Source organism: Microcebus murinus, chromosome 4, assembly GCF_040939455.1.
Source record: "Microcebus murinus isolate Inina chromosome 4, M.murinus_Inina_mat1.0, whole genome shotgun sequence".
NCBI classification, from domain to species: domain Eukaryota; kingdom Metazoa; phylum Chordata; class Mammalia; order Primates; family Cheirogaleidae; genus Microcebus; species Microcebus murinus.
This window is the reverse complement of record NC_134107.1, coordinates 47,963,844-47,984,047: the sequence shown is the minus strand read 5'-3', so window position 1 is coordinate 47,984,047 and position 20,204 is coordinate 47,963,844. Positions and strand designations below refer to the sequence as shown.

Genomic DNA, 20,204 nt, shown 5'->3' with positions numbered 1-20,204 from the left:
TCAATGCTTAATTACCATCTGGCAACTGAGGTTGTGGATAAACAACCATATTTACCTGAGGTGGCTCCTATGGATTGGAAAACATTCCTCTTTGTTTCAGTTCTTGGCCACGGGTCTTAGTCTTACCCCCTCTGGGATCTTTGTCAGAGTTCAACTGGAAAGAGCATGGACTTTGACTTCAGACAGCCCTGGGTCAGAATTCCAGCTCACTCTGAGCTTCATTTCCTCCGCTGTAAAATCTTTTATTACTACCAAATATTCAATGAATTGGCCATGTTAAGTACCTGGCACATAGTAAGTACTAATTAAATATTCGTTCCCTTTGGCTTTCCAAATGTAATCACCTAGAACCTTCTCAAATACTTTAAAGAATTAGGATTAAAAATTCCTGCAGTGCTCGCTTCCATAGCACATATACTAAAATTGGAACGATAGAGAGAAGATGAGCATGGCCCCTGTGCTTTAAGGATGACATGCAAATTCGTGAAGCGTTCCATATTTTTAGATATTAAGAAGAAAGTATTGATTTTGATTTAATAAATGTCTTCTTTCAAAAAAAAAATAAAATAAAAATTCCTGCAAAATTCTCTGTGACTAACAACAAAGAGGGAATTGCAGGAATTGTAGTTCTGCAAGGCCAAGAAAATCGCATTGTTTGCAGATCCACCCTCACACCAACAAAGCTGCAGAAGGGAATCTCAGAATGTTTCCAGAAAATATAGAGTAAAAGCGCTATTTTTACCAAGTACTTGTGTGTGTGTTGGAGTGGGATATTTTGTTATTGTGGGCTGGTCCAGTGCATGTGGTTCCATTGGACTAGGCTTGACTAGAGAGAAACTTCTTACCTGTCATAAGGGTGATGATGCTATTGGGAGGGACTACAGTTCAGGAGAAAACATGGGAATTACAGCCAGGTAGGGCTGAGCTCAAGTCCTGGCTCTGCCACTATGGGACTTTGGACAGGTTATTGAACCTATCTGCATCACACTAGTTTCCCAAATGGTAGGCTTAAGAATGCTTGTGTTTCAGTGTTTGAGGGGAATGGAAATAATATTAAATATATGTAAAGTCCTACACCAAGAGAAAGTGCTCAAAAATGCTAGCTATTATTACTGTCAAGGTGTGTGTATATATATATATATATATATATATATATATATATATATATATATTTTTTTTTTTTTAGATACAGGGTCTCATTCTGTTGGCCAGGCTGGAGGGCAGTAGTATGATCATAGCTCACTGTAACCTTGAACTCCTGGGCTCAAGCGATCCTCCCAAATAGCTAGGGCTACAGGTGTGTGCCATAAAACTCAGCTAATTTTTAAATTTATTTTAGAGATGGGGGCTTGTAATGTTGCCCAGGCTAGTCTCAAACTCCTGGTCTCAAGTGATCCTCATGCCTCAGCTTCCCAAAGCACTGGAATTACAGGAGTGAGCCACTGTACCTGCTCTAGCAAGGCTATTAATGAACATTTAGGGAAGCAAAGTCCAAATTCAGAAGGAAGTCCAAGGAGTTATCTAATTAAAGGAGCTAAGGCAGATATTGTAGCCAAGTTATAAAGGCAGGAGTCTCACAACCAAGGGGAGGGGGCAAGTATACCTAATTCTTCAGTGAACACCCATTATGTACCAGGCACCATACAAAGTGCTGAGGAAACAATGATTTTTTTTTTTAATAAAAAAGGGCATAGGAATTGACCAGGCTTTGGCAGGAGAAACCCCATGAGCAGTGGAGCTGAGTGCAGAAAGCAAGGAGGGAGATGGAGCAATGTGAGGCTAGAGGTAGAAAGACAGGAACTAGACTCTGTTAAGGATTTTAGTCTTGACTGTAGAAGCCATGAAAAGATGTTGAATTGTTGTAAGGAGGGAGATATTATACTGAAATTATATTTGTGTTTTTAAAAGGTCACTCTGGCTTGAAATATAGATAACAAATTGGAGAAAGACAAGAGAGGAAGAACTAGATAGAATGATTTTCAGGCCAGGCACAGTGGCACGCACTTGTAGTCCCAGCTACTTGGGAGGCTGAGACAGGCAGATCACTTGAGCTGAGGAGTTCAAGGCTTATCATATCAGTGAGATATGATTGTGCCATTGTACTCTAGCCTGGGTGACAGAGTGAGACCTTGTCTCTAAATAAATAAATAAATATTTTTGTTTACAAAAGAATGACTTTTTATTCATTCTTAGAAAAAGTGATGTTAGATTGGTATAGGGTAACAGTAGGAATGCTGGTAGAAATTCAAGACATATTTGTAAGGCAGAATGGACAGCATGGATATGGAAGATGAAGGCAAGGGAAGAGCCAGGGATGACTGCCAATGTTTTTGACCTGCAGAGTTGGAGTAGGACCAGGTTAGAGGAGAGATGGTTAGTTTAGTTATTAACAGGACGGATTTGAGGTATTTTTGATATATCCAAAGGGAAATGCAAGTAAAACAGGTTGGAGATCCATGAAACTCAGAGAAGTGGCCTAGACTGGAAATATAAACTTGGATGAAATATAAACTTGGAGATCCATCCAGCCTGAAACTCAGAGAAGTGGCCTAGACTGGAAATATAAACTTATGAGTCCTCTACACAGAGGTAGTAATTAAAGCCATGAGTTGAATGAGATTACCTACGGAAGGAGAATGAAGTCAGAACAGGAGATGGGTTAGGACTGAGCCTTGAGCAATTTCAAATTTGAAATCCAGTAGTGGAGGCTGATCAGCCCAAGAAAGTGGAGAGAGAGTAGGTGGGGAAAGTTGGCAGGAGGGCAGGACCAAGAAGCTATGGCACAGAAGCCCAGGGAGGAGAGTGTGTCAAGAAGAAGAGCCACATGGTATCCATTGGATTAAGCATTGCAGAAGCCTTAGGTAGAATTATTTTGGTAGCATGATGTGGTCTGAAAACACATAGAACTGGATTGAGGAATGAGTAGAAGGGGTGAGGACACTAAGTATAGCCAATGTGTTCAAGTAATTTGATAGTACTGGAGACAAAGATGAGACCATGTCTAGAGTGGGATGAAGGGTGAAGTGAGGGCTCTTAAGTTTTAATGGGAGAGACTTGAATGTACTTAAGAGGCTAATGGGATTAATGCAGATGGGGCAAAAGTTGAATCTGGAGGAGAGTAAAGGGATAATTGTTAGAGTCAGGAGGAAGGGAAAGGGCCAAGGCAGTGTGGTATGGGTGAAAGAATAGTCAAATAGAGCAATGGAATATGGTAGTAATCCCAGAAATAGACCCATGCAAGTATAGTCAACTGATCTTTGACAAAGGCGCAAAGGCAATACGATAGAGCGAAGATAGTCTTTTCAACAAATGGTGCTGGAACAACTGTACGTGCACATGCAAAGAAAAAAGGAAGACTCTAGATACAGACCTTATGCCCTTCACAGAAATTAGCTCAAAATTGATCACAGACCTAAATGTAAAATGCAAAGCTATAAAACTAGAAGATAACATAAAATAAAACCTAGATGATATTGTATATGGCAATGGTTTTTTAAGATACAACACCAAAAGCATGATTAGTAAAAGAAACAATTGATAAGTTGGACTTCATTAAAATTAAAAACTTATGCTCTCGGAAAGACACTGTCAAGAGAATGAAAAGACAAGCCACAGACTGGGAGAAAATATTTGCAAAAGACATCTGGTAAAGAACTGCTATCCAAAATATACAAAGAACTCTTAAAACTCAGAAGAAAATGAACAATCCAATTAAAAAATGGGCAAAAGACCTGAACAGAAACCTCAATGAAGAAGATATACAGATGGGAAGTAAGCATTTGAAAAGATGTTCAACATCATAAGATATGAGGGAATTGCAAATTAAAACAACAATGGGATACCACTACATGCCTATTTGAGTGGCCAAAATCCAACACACTTACGACACCAAATGCTGTGGAGGATGTGGAATGGGAATTCTTATTCATTGCTGGTGGGAATGCAAAATGGTACAGCCTCTTTGGAAGGCAGTTTGGCAGTTTCTTACAAATCTAAACATACTCTCACCGTATGATCCAGCAATAGTGCTCCTTGATATTTACTTGAATTAAAAACTTATGTCCACATCAAAATTTGCACATGGACATTTATAGCAGCTTTATTCATAATTGCCCAAACTTGGAAACAACCAAAGTATCCTTCAGTTCAGTAGGTGAGCAGATAAACAAACTGTGGTACATTCAGAAAATGGAATATTATCCAGTGTTAAAAAAGAAATAAGCTATTAAGTCATGAAAATGCATAGAGGAAACATAGAGGAAAATGCATATTACTAACTGAAAGAAGCCAATCTGCAAACGCTACATACTGCATGATTCCAACTCTTTGACATTCTGGAAAAGGCAAAGCTATGGAGACAGTAGAAGAGTCGTGATTGCCAATGTGAGGAGGGAGGGATGAATAAGCAGAGCACAGAGGATTTTTAGGACAGTGAAACTATTCTGTATGACACTGTAATGGTGGATACATGCCAGTATATATTTGTCAAAACCCATAAATGTGCAACACCAAGAAAGCACCCTAAGGTAAACTATGGACTTTGGGGGATAATGATGTGTCATTTTAGGCTCACTGATTGTAATAAATATACCATCCTGGTGGGGGATATTGATAGTAGGGGAGGCCATGTGTGTAGGGACAGGGATTTGTGGGATCTCTCTGTACTTCCTACTCAATTTTGCTGTGAACCTAAGACTGCTCTAAAAAAATGTATCAATTTTTTTTAAAGTAGCTCACAATGTGGAAAAATGGAGATGTATCCCTACTCCATCATATTAAAATATAAACTTCAAAAGGATTAAAGACCAGATGTGAAAAGTAATTTATAAAGCTAACAGAAGAAAATATTAGAAAAAACCTATGCTATCTCAGTTTTTATAGGCAAGATCACAAAGTACAAGACACAGAAGAGAAGCTGATGAATTTGACTAGATGAAAGTTATTTCTGTTAAATAAGAATTCCAAAGATAAGATTAACCTCTGGGTGACAGAAAGGAGAAGTTATTTGTAAAGATACAGTATTCACATCTAGAAAAATCTTAAACAACAGCAAGAAAAAGACAAGAAAATTCACTGGCAAAGATTCTGAGTCGGCAATTTACAGAAGGGGAAACCTGATAAATTTATGAAAAGATGCTAAAATTTCCTAATATTAAATTAAAATAATAAGATACTACTTTATAACCATCAGATTGGAAACAGAAAGTCCAGTAATAAGAAGTACTGGTGAGGATATGGGGAAATTGAGAACACTTGTGCATAGCTGATAGAATAAAAGGTATAGCCATTCTGCAGAGCAATCCACAGTGCTTAGTGAAATTAATGACTATACCCACAATCCAGCAATCCCCCTACATAGTTTATATTGCTGAGAAACTCTGATCACAAGTACAATAGCATGAGGTTCTTCATTGCAGCAACGTTTGTGGAGACAAAGAGCTGGAAGTCAGCTAAGTGCCCTTCCCTGGAAGAGTACATAAGTAAAACATGGTCCATGCCTGCAATGGGATACCAGGCAATAGTCACACAAAATGAATCACATTCACATACAGTAACACTGACATAGCTCAAAAGCATAATGTTGAATGAAAAAAGCATTAAAAAACAAAACAATTCTATATAATTTCAAGGTAATACACACACTTAAAAGGATATATATTAAATACTTAGGAGTAAATGCTAAAAAAAGGAGGAAAATAGAAGTAGGATCAAAATTACTTCTAACTACTAAACAGTAGGATCTGTTTAGTAGGAGCTAAACAGAAAATAATAGGAGATTGCCTTTGCTTTGTCCAGTGATGGAACAAGTGTGAGTAACTTAATTCTTTTTGCCGCCTGTCCTAAAAAAAAAAAAAAAGAAAATTTTAAAAGCAAAATAAATACAATACGGTTATAATAATCTCATAAGATTGTATTTTAAGAGTAAATGAGTAATTCAAATAAAGCATCTAGTGTAGTACCTAGCACATACTAAACACTTAAGAAATGTGACCTATTAATGCTATTAATATGACTCATGACATAGCTACTTCCAACTAATTAGAGTTGGCACTTAAAACCAATTGGACTTAGGTGATTTCCCCTAAAAGATCCTTTCAGGTCTAATGTACTACATAGTTCTACTAGAGGGATAGGCAAGTATCACAGCAGACCCAGTAGCAAGCAGACAGAAGAGCTGAAACAGCCTTGGAAATGGGAAAGGCTACCATCTTGTTTGTAGTGTCATGGGAAACCATGATGTTATTAACTTGGGAGAATACTGACAGTGAATATAACTCACAAATTAAGGAAGTGGGGACTACACAAGTAAAAAGTGCTATGCACTTTGCTTTACTGCCTCCAAAAGGGTGTTTTAACATTTTTAATTTTAAGTAGCTGATTTACAAAGTCTACCTACATTTGCTTTGGATTATCCCTACCCAATTTTTCTCCTCCTCTCTTGACATGGGACACCGGTTGTACCAGTGAAATGAGCAAGATTGTCACCTAGTGGTTGGTTCCTCAAAGTGCTGACATGAGATTGGTCCCAGAGAAGGTAGATGTGCCTAATCATTGTCCTCATATTATGTTAGTTCAACAAATGTTGACTGGGACCCCATGCCAAGCACTATTCTGGTGCCTGGGGATATACAGTTGCTAATACAAAATGACAGGTTTAAAAATAAAATCGAGCAAGTTTCAATTCAGAACCTTAGGGGCTCTCCCAAAGGGACGTTGCATTTTCATGTGTTTATTTTCCACTGGTTTTCCGTAGATCATAGATGAAGAAGAAACACAGTTTATGAGCAACTGCCCTGTTGCCGTCACCGAAAGCACACCACGGAGGAGAACGCGAATCCAGGTGTTTTGGATAGCGCCGCCAGCAGGAACGGGCTGTGTGATTCTAAAGTAAGTAAGCATGGAATCCTCCTGGCACTTCATGCTCCTTCCCTGAAGTTTACCAAAGACTTTGTGGTGTGGTTGCAGAAAGAAAAGTGGCTTTACTGGGCATCAGACAAATTGCATCATCTCTCTGCCCTCCCCTATCTCAATTCTAAAAGAGCACCATGGGCCACCCATTGGTAAAGTGTTTCATAAAGAACCATTTGCCTGAATCTCTGTTTCCATGGAATAGAATGATTCTCCTGGCCTCTCTCTACCTTAAGGAGGCAATGATACTAGGTCTGGTTAAGAAAAATTATAAACTAGGTGAAAATAATCTTTGACTTTCTCTGTGTGAAACTTAACTTTTTCTTTTCTCAGAATACATAACACCTAAAATCCTTAAACTGGGGTTAGGCTGACCTGATACCCAAATGTAACCTCCATTAGCCCCAAGCTCAGCCTTCTGATCCTATCTCCTTCCTTGCCCATCAAAATTGCCCTCGGGTGCCACTTCCTGTCTGGCCTCCTTATTCTCCTTTTGGTGAGTTACAATAGATAATAAGAGGTATTAACAGGCCAAAAAATTTTCCTCTGAAAGGTAGCATTGCCTCAAACCTGTGTCTCCAAAAACTCTGTGCCACAGAATGATGTCCTGGGAAATGTAAGCACATGGGCAGGAAAACAGTCTCTGTGGTTCAATATTTGCATACTGCAACCCCTTCTTGCAGATTCCCAACACACATTAGCATAATGAAGGTTTTGCAAAGTCCTGGTAAAAAAGAAATCTGTTTAGTTTGGTTTCACTCAGCATTTGCCAAATTTATTTAACTGTAAATCTCCTTGTTTTCTTTTCTTGTGTGTGTGTGTGTGTGTATTCGTGTGTGTCTATTAACATTCACCAGTTTGGGAAACACAGTAACAATCTATTTTAAATAAATTTAAAGTCCTTATGGAATGACGCTGGGAATTTAGGATTTCAGCCAGGCAAATAGTCACAGGTAGATGGACAGGGCTCCAATCCTAGCATCCGAGAAGTCATTTTTCTATGGAGGAAGGGGCTGGGACCTTCCCAACAATCTTCATTTTCTTTAAATTCCCTAAAGTCTTATTTATGTATTTGGTTCATTTGTCAATTGTGAACATTTCAACAGACTTTATAGCTGTGGTTAACTTCAGCCCACCCCTGAGAAGATGCTGATGATAGCAAGCCTCCCACCTAGGCATTCGGGTCCCCACAGTTCCTAGACTTCCTCTGTGCCTGGATTATGGAAAAAGTCTCACAGAGTCTCTGGAAGCATCTGTCCATTGTCCCAACTCAGCCCTGTCTTTGTCTGGCCTCCCTCTGCTGCCATCTGTCTGGACGTCGTTTGTTTATTTCTTAGCTTAATGCAGGCTGAGCATCCTTCCCTCGATTCCTTGGGAAGTTTGGCTCTTGGCATTAATCTACATCGTGGTCATTAATAAAACAAGTTGTAATGAAATCTTATCATCTATACACATTGATATATGACATGTATCTAGCATCTAGTTGGAATGTGGGAGGCCTTGTGGAAACGAATGAAGACCAATCAAATGAGAACAGAGGCTATGTGTTCAGAGCTTGCTGTGTAGCGAGGGAGTCAGCCACGATCACTAGCATTTGGCAGAGTCTCGAAGGCAGGCAGAAGAGTGGGAAAGCCTTACAGCAAAAAAGAGGGAAGACTTCAGGTCTGCTCTGATTGGAGGCTCTTGGTATGGGGAAGCTGGAGGCAGACTAACTACAAGTGGAGCATCTTATGTGACTGGTCTACAGAGCAAATTTGGCTTTCTCTGGTTGGTTCTGGGTTGAAGTGGGGGCAGGCAGCAAAACATAGAGCAGTTGGCAGACATTGACTAAATCCTGATGTTCTGGGCTGGTTGCTGGGGCCCAGAGGCTGTGGGTCAGAGTGCTAGTGTCATTTCCATATGTGGTCTGGCCACTGTCTGTTAGGATATTTAGTCTCTCAGCCTAGAGACTGGGTTCCCAGCTTGGCTCTTGGTACCCACACCCCTATCCATGGCAGCCCAAGTACTCCACAGAGCCTGGGGCTCCAAAGAAGATGGTTGGAAAATGTCAGATCTACATGATGGGTCTTCCTGCTTTAAAAGGCTTCATCTCTCTGGCCCAGATCTCTGGTTTTCTTTGATTGTTATTCTTACAACCCAGAAGCATTTGATCTTTCTAGTGGAAGCCAGAAAGGCATCTCTTGTTTACCCATTAACAATCAACATATGTGAACATATGTTTATCCATTAACAATTAACATGTGTGGCTTGTTCATTCACTCATTCTTTCAAGAAATGTCACTGAGCCTCTATGTGCCCAGGAATGCAGGATGTACAGACCACCAAGGTATGTTCTTGGCCCTGGAGGTTCTTACAGGTCAAATGGGGGCGCAAGAAAGGGTCATCTAATACTTTCTCTATACCAGGAACTCAGCGCACATCTAGCAGGCTCTGTCTAATTTGATCTTCGAGGAAACTACCCCCATTTTACAGAGGAGGAACAGGCCCCAGGGAAATTAGGCAAGTTTCTTAAAGTCACATACCCATTTAACTCTAAAGTCCATGTTCTTCCTTTCTTATATTTGTTTTTTTCAGAAAGAATAATATATAAGCTATCATTAAATAATTTTGTAAGACACAAACACATTTACATTGTAAAATTTCAAATACAAAAGGTAGCAAAATACAGAAAAATACAGAATACAGAAGACGTATAAAATCCATGACATCTCCCCAATAAATCCCAGAGTTTCCTACACAAAGGTAGAAATAGATACCGATTTGGTGTGTGGGTTTTAGACTTTTATCTGTGAGTTTATAGTCATAAAGGAAAACATAAAAGTACATAGTTTCATTTTTGTGGGAATTTGAGTTTACACAAATGGTATCATATTATATTACATGTAATGTCCTGAACTTGAATGCTTTCTCACTAAATAAGATGTATTAGAGATATGTCTAGGTCAGTACACATAGACCTACCTTTTTTTTAACTGTTGCATATCATCTGTGGTATGGATGTTAATTATTTCACAGCTGATGGACATTTAGATTGTTTCCAGTATTTTACTATTGCAAATAATGTTATGATGAACATCCTGGTGCCTGCCTCTTTGAGCAAATATGCAAGTTTTTATCCACGGTTGATGCCAAGAAATGGGATCATAAGGGATGCACATTTATAATTTTAATAGACACTGCCAGATTTTCCTCCAAGAAGCTTGCCAACTTAAACACTCTCCCTGACTGTGAACAAGAGAGCCTAAATCCTTACTTGCTCAACGGCCCTTGATGTTATCAATCTTTAAGATTCTGCCAGTCCTCACTTTAATTTTCCTACACCCAAGGTTATAAATATATTCCCATATTTTGTATATTTTTATAGATTTTTAAATCAATTTAGGTCTTTAATCTTCCTGAAATTTAATGTTGTGAAGGAGATGGTATCAATAAGCCTCAACCGAAAATAGATGATGTGCTCAAAATGAAGTGCCAAAGGAAAACAACAGTGGAGGACGCCTGTACCACCTAGGCCTGAAGAGGCAACAGGAGGGGGGACGGGTGGAGGGGACCTGCCACCTACAGGAGCTGAGGCCTTTGGTTAAGGGAAGCAACTAGCCTGGAGGACCCCAGCCAATCCCCTTCCCCTGATCCCCTGTGGGCCTCCTCTTTGGCTTGTCTCCAATCATGAGGACAGCGGAGCCCACTGATATATCCATACAGATTATTCTCTCAGGCATAGATTAGGGGGCAACAGAGTGGAGCAGGCATCTACCTGGAAGAGCAAACCACAGATCTCCAGCACAGATGGGAAAGTGAAATCTACCTATTTTTCCCCAAACGGATAATTATAGTTATCCCACATCCATTTGTTAAATAGTTTATCCTTTCCCCAATATGTTGGGATGCCTCTTCATCAAATACAAAATTGTTCTACAGGTCTGTTCTCTTTGGTTGTTCTTTTTATCTATTCCTCCATGAAACCCACACCATTTCATAGCATTATTTTACGTTTTGATAGCAAGTCATAGCTCATTAATCTTCTAGTTCAAAATGTTCATGGTCACTTGAGCAGATTCGTAATTCCAGGTGAACTACAGAATAAGTTTGTTGTATTCGATAAAAAATTATGTTGAGATTTTGAATGGTGTTGCACTGAATTAATAGTTTAACATGGGAAAAATCAATATTCCTAATAATAGTCTTCCCAGTCAGAAACATGGAATGTACCCTATTTATTCAGGTCTTTTACATTCTTCATAAAGTTTTGCAATTTTTCTTCACTTAGATTATACATGCTTGTGAGGATTTTTTTCCATAGATAATTTATAGTGTTTATAGTTTTATTGCTTTTATGAATGGGATCTTTGTTCCTATTATACTTACAATCATTGTTTATGTTTAGAAAAGTTACTGATTTTTTTACCTTCAGTTTGAATCTGACACTGCTAAACTCTCTTGGTAGTTCTAAAGGCTTGTTTTTTCATTCTTTTGGGATGATCAATGTAAATTATCGTATCTAAAAATAATGAATATGTATGCCTTTTATTTCTTTTTCATATTTTAGCTTATTTAGCACCTCTAGTGCAATATTAGATAGTAGTAGTCATGCTTATTCTTGATTTGAATGGGAATACTATTATATTTCACTTTTAAGTATAATATTAATATGTAGTTGTGCAAGGTTTCAAATCAATGCCTTTAATCAAGGTGAAGAAGACCCTTTATTTAGCCAAGAAAGTTTCCTTCTTTTTCATGTCGAGGGGTGGTATTTGGGAAATCAACTAATCAATAATCCATGCGTACCTACCATGTGCCCAGAGTATACCAGGCACTGAGAAAGACTCGAGGTATAAACAATGATTCTGGCTTTCAAAACACATTCGGTCTAGTTGTGGCATAAATAAAAATATGTATGCAAAGTTAGCAGCCCCCAGACAGACATGAATGGGGGACAAATTAAACATGGTGAAAGTTCAGAGAAGAGATGAGTAAGGAATAGAATAATCAGAGTTTCTTGGAAAGATTAGCGGTTATGTCTTGAAGGCAGTGGTAGGGTTTGAATAAATGAACAAAAAGAGAAAGGGTTATTTCAGATAAAGGGGTAGACAGAGTGAAAGCTGAAGTCAGAACTTGTAGGTCAGGGTAGACATGGCAGCCCGGGGAGACAGCAGACAGACAGACTTGTTGAGATTAGAAGGTCTTTGGGGGCCAAAATCCATTGCTAAGTCATGGAATTCCTCCAATATCAACATAAAGAGATTGAGCTTGATTCCAGAGGAGAGAGGGAACCGTGAGTGGTTGTTAAACAGTGGACTGACACGCTGGGAGGAAGGCTCATTAAAAAGTTAGTGAGGGTGCTTCAATCTGGCAGCAAAGTTCAGGGCAGATGAAAGGGGAGATACCAACTTGGCTGCAGAGCCCTCCCTTGCAGAAAGGAGCGTTTGCGAGGTGGCGTGTGAGTAATATTGCTGGGAAAAGGCAGGCTGAGAGATAAGCTGCAGAGTCTGCCGAATGTCAGCAGATGACAGCTCTGAAGCCCGCGTGGTTGGTTGTGCTCCTTGGCCCAGGAGGGCTGGGAAGGGAAGCGCACAGCAATTACGACTTTCCTTTTGGCACAAACCTGACACCATTTCCATTTTCCATTTGGATGCGAAGATTTGAACATTTCTAAATTGCAGACTTTCCAGGCAGCCCTCCTTATGGCCTTCTCGCTACAAATGAGTGACCCAGCACTTCAGGTTTTCTGGCATGCTACAGTGCTGCAAAGTGCTGCACACCATTACAGCAGAGTCGCAATTGATGAAAGGAAAAAGCCCTCGTGAGTAGAATAAATGTTTACAGGTCCCGCCAGGAGGAAGCCTTGTCCCCTTGAGTCTGACAAAAGTTTTGTCTCCTGAAGTGATTCTCTCTTTCCGTGGATTTATTCATTGGGTAGATTTCCAGCACTTAACCTGTCCCTTCCTGGAAATGCCTGAGATCTAGGTCATCCATCTAATCAAGAGACTGTCACCTGGTGACCCATTTGGGGAATTAATTCAGTCTTAGGAAACAATAGTTTGTTACAGGCAGTAATAATATCCAAGAGCCAAGCACTGTTCTAGGTGCATTACAAATACTTACTTCAACCTCACAGCAACCCTGTGAAGTGGAGCCTAAGGAGGAAGCTGAGGCACAGAGAGGTTAAGTAACTTGCCCAAGGTCACAGAGCAAGTGACAGAGCTGGGATTCACACAGGAACGTCCAGGCTCCTGAGTCTGTGACCTTGATGCCATATTCTGCCATCTCACCCTGGTGCTGCAGAGTCAGGTTGAACTCTGACTTCTCCCTCTCCCCAAGCAGCATGAGTAGCCAGATCTTGGAAGTTGGGCTTATAACCGTCTCTTCCCGTTTGCCTCTTGCTTATAGTCACTGCCTTATGCACAGACACTTCTTGCCTTACTCTAAGGCAAGATCAACCTAATTGATCACCCTAGCCCTTGCCCTCTGACCCTTCCTCACACCACTTACCTGACGCACTTGAACGGGGCTCCCCACCACCCTAGGATAAAGTCCAGCATCCCGGCCAGAGCGTGTAAGGCCCCCTGTGTCCTTCACCAGACCCCTGACCAGCCCCCCACTGCATCCCTCCCTGAACCCTGCTCCCCAGCCCCTCTTGTCTATCCATTCTCTTAGCAGCACTTATTGAGCACTTCCTGTGTGCGGGGACTGAGGACACAGAGGCTGTTTTTGAGGTTGTCACACTCTAGGGGTGAAGCACAAACAAAACAAATCAGGTCCCCAGCCCTTCATCTGCAATTCTGAAATCCAGAAAGCCCTAAAATCCAAAAGAGTTTTCATAACTCATTTAGGACCAAAACCTGCCTTGAACTGACTTGCAGTTATTTATAGTCTTTTTACCTAAATATTAATGTGTTTGATTGTGAGACGCTATCCTAGCCCCTGATAAGGATGTTACAAAATATATGGAATGTGTACTATATTACCTTTCTGAAATCCGAAAATATTCTGAATTCCGAGACACGTCTGGCCTCAAGGGTGTCGGATAAGGGACCTTGGCCCTGTCACTGCGTTCCAGGGTGGGACATTTGGTAATGGAAGCGTCATTCAGGGCGCTGGAGAAGTGGGAAGATACAACTCACTAGCAGGACTGGTTTCACATAGAGGTTAAAAAGAAGCAATTTGGTTCTTGCCAGTGAAATAATCCATTCCCACTGTGGCCCCTACAAGATCTGAGAACTCATTCAATGTTCTCATCACCAAAGAATAAAGTCAAAATTCCTTAGCATGAAGTTCCAGGCCCTTCATGATTTGCTCCAGCCACCTTTACAGCCTCCTTTCTAGGAACTCCTCCTCCCCACCCAGGACTCTGAGCCTCATGAAGGTGGGGATCAATTTTACTCCTCCCTGTGGCTCTAACATAGGGGCTGGCCAGTTATAGCCCATGGGCCAAATCCACCCCACTGCCTGCTTTTGCAAATATAATAAACTGTTGTTGGAACACGGCCACTTTAATTCACTTATGTATTGTTTAGGGCTATTTTCAAGCTACAGCAGCAGAATTAAAAAGTTGCAACAGAGATTGGCACAAAATATGTCTTATCTGGCCCTTTATAGATAAAGTGTACTGGCTCCTGCTCTAATGCGTACCCTAATGCTGGGACTTCAATAATTGTTGATTCCTGGACTTGGTTCTCCTCAAAGCCCAGCTGAGACAAAAGCTTGTAAGCAGGTAGTTTATTTGGGAAGTGGCCCCAGGGAGCAGGAGCGAGGGGTGGACATGGTGATTTGGTCAAGTGTTATTGACTTGGCCATTGCTGTAAGAAACTGGTGCTTGATCCCCCTAGGGCCTTTGGAGAAGCCTTTTGGCATGTGTCTCAGAATAGTGTCCCCAAGGTAAAGGGGAGAATCCACTGTCCAGTGGCCTCCATTCTCTACTGATCAAGGGTGGCCCCACAAGCATTAACTGCCCTGCACTTCTGAGTTGTGCATATGTGAGTGTTAGCAGATTCTAAACACTTGCTACAGCACCCTCTGGGACAGGAAGCAAGAGGTACACCATGCAGGCAAGGTGTGCACCATCTAGCTACAGTGGGGCAGAGCTGGTCACTGCAACCATGGGTGGAGTCAAAGGGGGATGCGAGGAGGTGCATAGAGTTGCCTGCTGTGGTCTGAATGTTTGTGTCCCCTCAAAATTCATAAGTTCAAACTTAATCCCTGATGTGATGGTCTAAGGAGGTGGGTCCTTTGGGATATAATTAGGTCAGGAGGTCCCTAATAATGGGATTAGTGCCCTTATAAGAAGAGACATGAGAGCTTGCTTCCTGTCTCTGCTGTCTACCATGTGAGGATGAGATGAAGGCCATCTGTAAACCAGGAAGAGGGTCATTACTGGACATTGAATATGCTAGTGCCTTGATCTTGGACTTTCCAGCCCCTAGAGCTGTAACAAATAAATTTCTGTTGTTTTTAAGCCACCCAGTTTATGATTTTATATTTTGTTATAGTAGCCCTATAAGCACTAGTGCCCAATACCTTGATTAGTTGAATAATAGTGTAAGTAGCTTACATTTATTGCCAAGTACTATGCTAGATACATTGCATGCCTTGTCTTATTTAATCCTCATAAAAGCTCTATAGGGTTTGCACTATATTATTCCCATTTTGTTGATGAGAAAACAGGTTTAGAGGTTGACAGGGTAAGAAAGCAGTTAAGTAATGGAGCTGGGACTTCTGATCCATAGTCAGATGTGTTATCCTTTGCACCACTGGTCTCCTTCCCTGGAGCTGGCACTTAAAAGCACTTCTGCCCAATTCCCAAGCCCTTATTGTTAGCTCATCAGCACTAAGCTACACTGACTGAGCTCAACTCCCTTCCCCCCACCCACCCCCACTTTTTGCCTTAGTTGGTCTGTGAGGAGCAGGGCTGAGCCCCTCCTGTAACCCTAGGTCTGTGAGGAGCAGGGCTGAGCCCCTCCTGTAACCCTCCTGAGCCCCTCAAGGACTGCCTGTAGGGGGAGATGTTGTTCCCCAAGTGAAGATACTAAATGTCACATAGAAAATGGAAAACAAGCCTAGGGATCCTGGCAAGAGAAAAGCTTGTCAGTGGGAAGAAAGGATGAGTATTAGGGAGGAATTAGCTAGCACTCATACTACTTTGTAACTTCACAGGGCTCACCAAGTCTTTTTATCTTCAAAGGAAATAACATGGAAAACCACAAGGATGACTGTGTGTGTGATTTAGAGGAAAATGGCAGGGTGAGGAGGATCTTGTGGCTGGAGTGAAGCTTACTCTACAATTTTTCTGGCATTAAGTAGTAAGAAGAACCATAGGCTTCTTTGCTATAAGTCAGGATGGCTTCATTTGAGGCAGTCTAGAACCTCAGGGAGGAAGCAAGGAGTCAACAGAAAAGGGTTTGGGAGCCAGCTAAAATGGCCAGTTCTTGGGAGAGCAGTTGAAAAGACCAGTGCCATGGCTCAAGAGAAACATATGCCTGGTTCAGGAAGAACCTGTACCCCAAACTCCACCACCCAACAGGTGGAATCCAGATGCTAGGGGTTCCTGGCTCCAGGGGAGCATTCTGAAGACAGCAGAGTGTCATTCAGCAGCTGGGATCCCAGGTGCAGGATCCAGCCCCCAGGGGTAGAAACCAGCAAAAATTAAACAGGAAGTACAGGCTGCAGAGGAACAGGCCCTAGACAGAGCTCCAGGCACAGCAGTGAACTGCAGCTCAGGTGGGAAGACTAAAGTCCTGCTGTGTGGACTGTGCCCACATTGTGGGAACCTGGAGGTGACTGCACCTCGGTGGGCGTGCAAGAGCACATGGCCCAACCCAGTTGTGTACCAGCACCCTCGTCTATGGCAGCATGACCAGGTACAGGCCTCTTCCACTGATGGAGTGGAAGTTGCCAAGATTTTCCTGCACTGGTCAGGCTGGAATCAAAACAGGATTTTTTGATCCTGTGCACATTTTTTTTTATTGAGGTTAAATTCACATAATATAAAATGTGTTAAAATTAAGCATTTTAAAGTGATCAATTCAGTGGCATTTAGTACATTTACAATGTGTAACCACCACCACTACCTAGTTCCACAACATTTCCATCACTCCAAAGTAAACTCTTTACTCACTGAGCGGTTTCTCACCATTCTCCTCTCCCCCCATTCTGTCTCTGTGGACTTGCCTAGTCTTGATATTTCATATATATGGAATCATACAATGTGTGAACTTTGGTGTCTAGCTTTTTTCACTTAGCATAATGTTTTTGAGGTTCATCCATGTTGTAGCATGTATCACCACTTCATTCCTTTATGTAGATGAATAATATCCCATTACATGGATATACCACCACTCGTTTATCCCTGTGAATATTTTTGACTTGAAATGATGACAGGATATACATGGGAACTTTGGGCAACAGTGGAAAGGTACCTACATTAACCTTTCAGTCTGTATTTTTTTAAAACCAGGAAATATACACAATTGGCATGTTGCCTCATACCTGAGTCTCACCCCATCCATAGGAAGGACAGTAATGACTCTGGGACAAAGAAATTAAAGGACAAAGAAATGGTTCCACACCTACTTTGTCTTTCAGGGTCATGAGAATAAGTGTGAAACAATCTGTCGCCCAAAATGCCTTTATTAGATCTTTTATACCCAGTAGGTGACCGCAATGCAAAAAAGTGGTATACCTGGGCATTTGTTACTTTATCAGGAAGAAGCGAGGGCCGAAGCTCACTGAAGATGCAAATGGTCTCAAAAGATGAGCCGAGGTCCGCAGTGCTGTAGCAGATGGCATTCCTTCATAGACACCCGCTAGCTCCATCGCTATTCATTTCCAATCATGAATCAAATAGTTGTCCCAAATGATCTGCCTCCCCTCGAGCCTGCAAGCCACAGAGAAACCCAACTTAAATCCAGTGAAGAAATGAGATTACCTAAGAGGAAAGAATGCCCCCCCCATGATTAATTATTGTGGGCCGATTTCAGCTACATATTTCCTTGGGTATTTCCCTAACAGTTCACATTTAACAGCCCCTGGAAGCCAGGAAAACAGAGGAGAAAAAGCTCCTTTATGTCTTAGTTCTGTGCTATTCATAAATGAAAATCATTGTTAATTTAGAGTTTGACAGCTGTGGTGCATTTGTAAGTCCAGGGCAGCTGTCATCAGCACTCCAGCTTATTTTTCAAGCAGATGTTTAATTTGACTTCAGTGCTATTGCCAGTTCTTGAGGAGAAGGAGAGGGGGAAGCAGAAACAGAAATAATCATTATATTCATCATTTGGTTTCCTTTCAAAATGTAAATCGGTATGATTAACGGTGACATCAGAATTACTCTAATTGCAGTTTTGGGTGCAAAACTAGTTAGCTATCATTTCGTACATGGTCCAAAGTCCGGTTTTAATTTAATTTAATGTTTTTTTCCTAAAGTCAGAGGCTGTTTTTGGTAATTATGCCCAGATTCTGAACAACAGTCCCAGCTCCCCAGAAAAGCCTTCCAGGGTGCAGAAAAAAATCAGGGAGTAGTGAATGATGGCTGACTAGGCCACAACCCCTCATGAAAGCCGCAGGGCTGAGTCTTGTCCTATTGCTCTGGAATCAGGAAACCAGCAAGAGCAAATGGACAGAGCCCTCCGTACAGCAGCCAGCATCTCCCACTCTTGCATTTCTACCATGCTCATGCGGCCAGGCAGCTGGCTTTCTGCATGCTCACAGTGTGCAAATCGGCCTCACAGTATAAAATTAAACACATCTGTGGCTCCACGTAGAAATCTGATGAGTCAGTATGTGCTCGATCTGGCCCGCTGCTGCAGTCCACGTTGCTTGGAGGAATCTTCCTTCGCACCAGCTGTGTTGCTAGGTAAACCCACTTTCCAGGTCTGCTTTCTTTACCCTCATTTTTATGTGTTTGGCTTCCAGAGGTCTCACTTGACTGTGACTTTTTACCATCTATCGTGTCCAATCAATGTCCCAAAGTACATCCCTGACATTGCCTCTGCAATGGGGACACTAAATACAATAACATGCTTTACTTCATGTCTTTCTTCTTGTTTCCTTGTGCATTGAGATGGAAGACTTACCTTCTTCATAAGTCAACAACTCCATATGTGCCGTGCTAAAAAAGATTCCACCCAAAAGAAAAATTTGGCAAATGTCCCAGGTCCCAGCTCCGAGTTTAGAGTTTGACAGAGGAGTGGTCCAACAGCCTCACCTGACTGGTGCTGGAGGTGACAGAGGATGCCCTAAACAGAACCAAAGATGTAGACCCTGAGAGGCAAGTCTGATTCCTAAAAGAGTAGGTGGTCTCCATCTTTTTAAGTGGAAAGTATTATTGGCAGGTTATTAGAAATTAGTTCTTTCTTAATTGTAGAAAGACCAGGTTTCTAACAGGTTGACTTCCCAAGAACTTGGGGGAATCCTTAGGGAATTATAACATGTACCAAAACCTGTTGGTTGTTGTTTGCCCCTCAGCCACCCACCCCGGGCTGGACTCTGGATCTGTTCTGAGGGCCTCAGCTCTCCCTGCCTTTGCCCCAAGCTCGGACTCCAGGCCACCCTTTGGTACCCACCTTACAGCTGGGACCAAACAACAGTGATTCACAGGATGTTGTTGAAAACTTGAGGAGTGTCACAAGATCCCCACAGAGAACTTACACAACTGGGTTGTAGGTTTGGCCGCTCTCAGGGCCCAAGAGCCCACGTTCATCCTCAGGGACTCCTTACCCTCAGCTCCGGGCCTGTCTCACACTTGGTGGGCATCAGGCTTCCTGCCTAACCTCAGTGGCTAGTTCCCCTTCCCCCAAAGGAATGCCCCTGTACAAGCCCCAGTGGCCCCAAACTCCAGACCCAGCTGCCTTCCAGACTAGTTTGTTTAGCATCGCAGTTAAGGAGGTAGACTCACAGGTCCTGCAGCTGAGACTGGAATCTGGCACTACCACTTACTAATGACGTTCAGCAAGTCATTCTAAACTTCCGGTGCCTGTCCTGTAAAATGGGTGTGATAATAGTACATTCCTACCTCCTAGAGCTGCTGTGAGGATCAAGTGAGTGAGTATATATGAAGTGCACTCAGGATAAGTACTGTACAAGGCTATGTTATTATTGTTGCTGTTATTATTATTATTGCATTATATTTGCAATTAAACTAAGATCATCGTGTAGATGTTTCCTAAGACAAAGAAGTGGTTCACCCCACGAAGTGAATTTCAGTTTTTGGCACTTAAGACAAAAACAGTACATTTTTAAGAGTGGTTTTGCTAGCTTCAAAAACTATTAAGTTTCAGTCTCATGGAGTCTCCATTCCTTTTGCT

The 20,204-nt window shown here is 41.7% G+C and overlaps 1 protein-coding gene and 1 non-coding gene across 2 annotated transcripts in view; both read left to right on the top strand.

The window, feature by feature from the left end:
• SPON1 (spondin 1) overlaps positions 1 to 20,204 on the top strand; it is a 254,246-nt gene that overhangs the window by 63,554 nt on the left and 170,488 nt on the right. Inside the window, exon 3 of the mRNA XM_012780725.2 lies at positions 6,755 to 6,888. Within this exon, the coding sequence (XP_012636179.2) occupies positions 6,755 to 6,888 (134 nt within the window). The remainder of the gene's footprint in view (positions 1 to 6,754; positions 6,889 to 20,204) is intronic.
• LOC142870740 (U6 spliceosomal RNA) lies at positions 394 to 503 on the top strand. The gene has a single exon (XR_012919085.1). It is a non-coding gene; the product is annotated as a U6 spliceosomal RNA (small nuclear RNA).